Source organism: Sturnira hondurensis, unplaced genomic scaffold (genome assembly GCF_014824575.4).
Source record: "Sturnira hondurensis isolate 20B ecotype Veracruz unplaced genomic scaffold, ASM1482457v3 Scaffold0007378, whole genome shotgun sequence".
In the NCBI taxonomy this organism is placed as follows: domain Eukaryota; kingdom Metazoa; phylum Chordata; class Mammalia; order Chiroptera; family Phyllostomidae; genus Sturnira; species Sturnira hondurensis.
In genome coordinates, this window is record NW_028080009.1 from 335433 (window position 1) to 339845 (window position 4413).

At 42.0% G+C, this 4413-nt stretch overlaps 1 protein-coding gene across 1 annotated transcript; it reads left to right on the forward strand.

Moving 5' to 3' along the window:
* Positions 1 to 3077: 3077 nt before the first annotated feature.
* LOC118990822 (olfactory receptor 56A4) lies at positions 3078 to 4019 on the forward strand. Its single transcript, XM_037051614.1, has one exon. The coding sequence runs from the start codon at positions 3078 to 3080 to the stop codon at positions 4017 to 4019; it is 942 nt and encodes a 313-aa protein (XP_036907509.1).
* The last annotated feature ends 394 nt before the right edge of the window (positions 4020 to 4413 follow it).

Here is a 4413-nt window from a genome sequence, read left to right on the forward strand (position 1 = left end):
CTATTTCATTCAGAGCTGAGGCTGAGTCACATGTGGACACACAAGTGTTGTGGGTCCAGAACTTCTGTAGGCTCAAAGACTCCCACCCATGTCATGGCTGGAAGGTCAAGACTGTGCCTGGTTGGGTCAGAATCTTCCTTCCCACACTAGTCTCAATTCATCTGTGAGCCAAGGTGATCACCCCTATACCAGGCAATCATAGCTGGGTGTGGATCTTCTGTTGTTATTTGGTTAATTCAGTACTTGTCTCACCTCCCCAGACTGTCAATATTTTATCATCAAAGACTACATTTTGTTTTTTAGCTCTTAGAACAAGGAACCACTACAACTTCCTTGAGAATATCAGTCCATGAATACAAACTAATAGCACTGGAGTATTGTAGCTTGAAACAATGCCCAAATAGCCAATAAACCCTAATCTCTCAGATCAGGGGGAGAATGAAGGCAGAGGAAAAATTATCCCAGAAATTTAGCCATTAAGAAATTTAATAGGAACTATGAAACAGATATGAAAGTGCATTACTGCCTGAGAGAACACGTCTGTGCTGTAGGAGGTCTGAAAAGGACATTTGTTCTGTCCTGATGAAAAGATCCTCTTTTAAAGATATTGCAAACATGTTTTAAAGATCCTTGGTAACATTAATTATTCCAGTCTGTTGTTGACATTCATTATTCCACACAGTGGAATAATTCTTATACTAAACATTCCCCTCAAACATTCTCATACTAAATTCTGTAGTCCACCTGCCCCTCAAATACATCTTTTTTTTCCTCCATGTGCAAGGCCTTTGATCAGCTTTTAATCACTTCTTCTGTGGACCATCTAGGACTCTTTACCTTCTGTTTATTACTCTTTGTCCTATCTATAGCACATCACCCCCACTTCGTTTCCAATTTTTTGTGGTTCCTTGCTGTGTGAAAAACAGACCTGCTACCAGGTGAACCTCACATGGCTGCAGATGCCACTGCACACCTTTGGTCATTTTCTTTCAACACTTTGTTCTCCTACCTCTTCCCTCCAAAGAACTCAGATCTACAAGTCCCTACCCCTCATCACTAATTAGTACTGAGCACCCACCTAGACAGGCCTTTCTTCTCTTACCATTCTCTACAAGCATATCCATCAGGTGAACGTGGCCTCTTGTTTGTATCCTTGTCTGATGCTTTTAGCTTGCTTAGTGGGACCTCAGGAAATGAAAGCCACTTTCCCTCCCCACAACAGCACCTTAAATTTAAATATCATTCATTTATGTCATCAATGAGAAAACTTGATATTATGGAGTTTAAATAGATATCAAGGTCATAGGATTAGTTTAGGAGAAAGATTTGGGACTTATCTGAGGCCAGCTATTTAACCATAGCACATTGCATTATTCATCTGTTTTTCTGACTCTTTCCTACTGTTTCTAAGATTATCTTTATTAAAGCCACAACTATACTGCTTTACAAGTGCTTTCTCTCAATTTCCTTCTATATGTTTAGTTCTCAGAAAAATTTTTCCAAATCCATGCTGTAAATTAATATACCTAATATTAAGATCAGGTGTTGAGAAGGTACTGAATATTTTCTGGCTTATTTAAATAGATGGAGTGACTCTGAAGGTTCAGAACTGAAGTTATTGGAAAGGAGACTCCTTTTCAGAAAACGGGTATGTTGTCTATTCTTATTTCTCCGATCCACATTGAGGGTCATTTGCTTAATCTCTCATGAAACTATAGGACAGAGTTGATATATAATTATCTCTATCTCAGTTTGAACTCACAAGTTCTTGGTTTTTTAAAGCACTGTAAGTGTGTGTGCCGTGTTTGTTTGTGTGTGTGTACTGTATTTTACAAGTCTGGGATATTCAAAATGAAAGCCCTTGGATATTATGTTCTCTGGCAGCTAGAGTCTGATATCTTCTCATTTACACTTCACTCTCCTGGAGAAGGCTATCAGATGGAATGGCTGAGCAGGATCAGTAATCTGAATTCTATGGCTCCTGGGCTCCCTCTCTCCTCCTGTCATCATTCCCTGGCTTTTACCTGCTCTTTTGCTGTTACAGCCACTACCGTTAACCGACCTAGAACTGGGCTACCCTGCTCTTTGTTTTGCAGTGAGAAAGATAAGAGTACAAACTAGGGAAAAACTGGAGTCAAAGCCCATGAGTTTATAGAACATAGATGCCATATGCTAGCCCAAAACTGGATCTTGGGTTCAAAGAATTATAGACAAATTTTCTTACCAGATAAATGGATTTCTAGGTAGATCTCTATGCCTACACTCACACACTAGCTAGCTTCCATTCTGCCTTTGGTGAACCCCCTGCTGTATCTTTCAGTACTGACTGTCTCTGTCACCACAATAGGAAATTCAGAGTCCCTTCCAAAGGATTCATAAAAAAGTAGACACCCTTGAACCTTTGCAGAAAAACAACAGCAAAAATTCCAGTAAGAGGATGATAAAGACTTTACCTTTAAAATGAAACCCTTTGGGGAGCTTAAAGAAATCACTGCCTTTGGGTGGGGTCCAGGGCTGCTCTACCTCTAACCCAGGATGCTCTGATGAGTGAAAATATAGAATCTCGGTGTCAGTCTCTGCCCAAATGTATGGGTAGGGTAGCTCTCCACAGAGCTATCCTTTCTACACTGAAGGAGGGAAGGGCTTAGTTAAGTAACTGTTCTGATTGAGTCTAAGTCTTGTGTGGTGGCTGGAAGCACAAATAGTCAGATTACCTGGTCCTTCACCACTTACTGGCTCTCTGATTCTGTTCAAACTACTCTGTTCCCTTTCACCTGTAGCCTTAGTTATCTGTGAAATTAGCACAACAGTATTCATTACTCTGAAGTGTTTTTTAAAAGGATAAAGTGAGATTGTGAATGTAAGCATTCTGCATAATGCCTAGCATAATGCAAGTGTTCAGTTAAATGTCAGCAATGATGGATGATGATGATAATTTGAAAACTCCATTGGAACATTTTAAGAATCCCAATGGAAACTGAGTTCCACTGTATCTAGAACATGTACTTTCAATGGTGATATATTCTGTTGTGCATTTTAAGGGACTTTGAATTTCCAGCTTGTACAGGATTCTTTGCATGGCATCACCCAGCAACTGCTCCACTGCTTCAGTCTCTGAATTCCTCCTCACCTGCTTCCCTAACTACCAGAGTTGGCAGCACTGGCTGTCCCTGCCCCTCAGCCTCCTCTTCCTCCTGGCCATGGGGGCCAACGCCACCCTTCTGATCACCATTCGACTAGAGGCATCTCTGCATGAGCCCATGTACTACCTGCTCAGCCTCCTCTCCCTGCTGGACATTGTGCTCTGCCTCACTGTCATCCCCAAGGTCCTGGTCATATTCTGGTTTGACCTCAGGTCCATCAGCTTCTCTGCCTGCTTCCTCCAAATGTTTATCATGAATTGCTTCCTTGCCATGGAGTCCTGCACATTCATGGTCATGGCCTATGATCGCTATGTGGCCATTTGTCACCCACTACGATACCCATCCATCATCACTGATCAATTTGTGGCTAGAGCTACCATGTTTGTTGTGGCCCGGAATGCCCTGTTTTTCCTTCCTGTTCCAATCCTGTCTTCTCGACTCAGATATTGTGCAGAGAACATCATCAAGAACTGCATCTGCACTAATCTTTCTGTGTCCAAACTCTCCTGTGATGACATCACCTTCAACCGGCTCTACCAGTTTGTGACAGGCTGGACCCTACTGGGCTCTGACCTCATCCTTATTGTTCTCTCCTACTCCTTCATCCTGAAAGCTGTGCTAAGGATCAAGGCTGAGGGTGCCGCAGCCAAGGCCCTGAGCACGTGTGGCTCTCACTTCATCCTCATCCTCTTCTTCAGCACAGTCCTGCTGGTTCTGGTCATCACCAACCTGGCCAGGAAGAGAATCCCCCCAGATGTCCCCATCCTGCTCAACATCCTGCACCACCTGATCCCCCCAGCTCTGAACCCCATTGTTTATGGTGTGAGAACCAAGGAGATCAAGCAGGGAATCCTGAAACTACTGAGGAGTTTATAATAGGTAGAAAAGATCAGGTCCATCTTTGGCATTGTTAAAAAAGTGTAGAGTTATTTTATGTTGGACAGCAAATTTCACTTTTAATCTTGGAATAGCTTCTGATTCTCCTTTTTCGTAATATCTCAGACAACAGTGGAAATATTCCTCTGTATATCTTTGTCTCCTACTGCTTCAAAGGAAACCTCCCTTTCCTGGATTTTCTTGTTACTTAGGAATTTTTCCTTACCAAATAATTAAGCACAGTTCCAACCTTTCACAGCAAACCAGAGCAGAATTACAGTGGTAGTTTTTGTCAGTAAAAAAACTAACTTACTATAATGACTTTTAAAAGATCCTCCTGTCCCCTGGCTTGCAAAGGACATAGATATCTTTGGTATCTCCTGTTTCAGCCTGA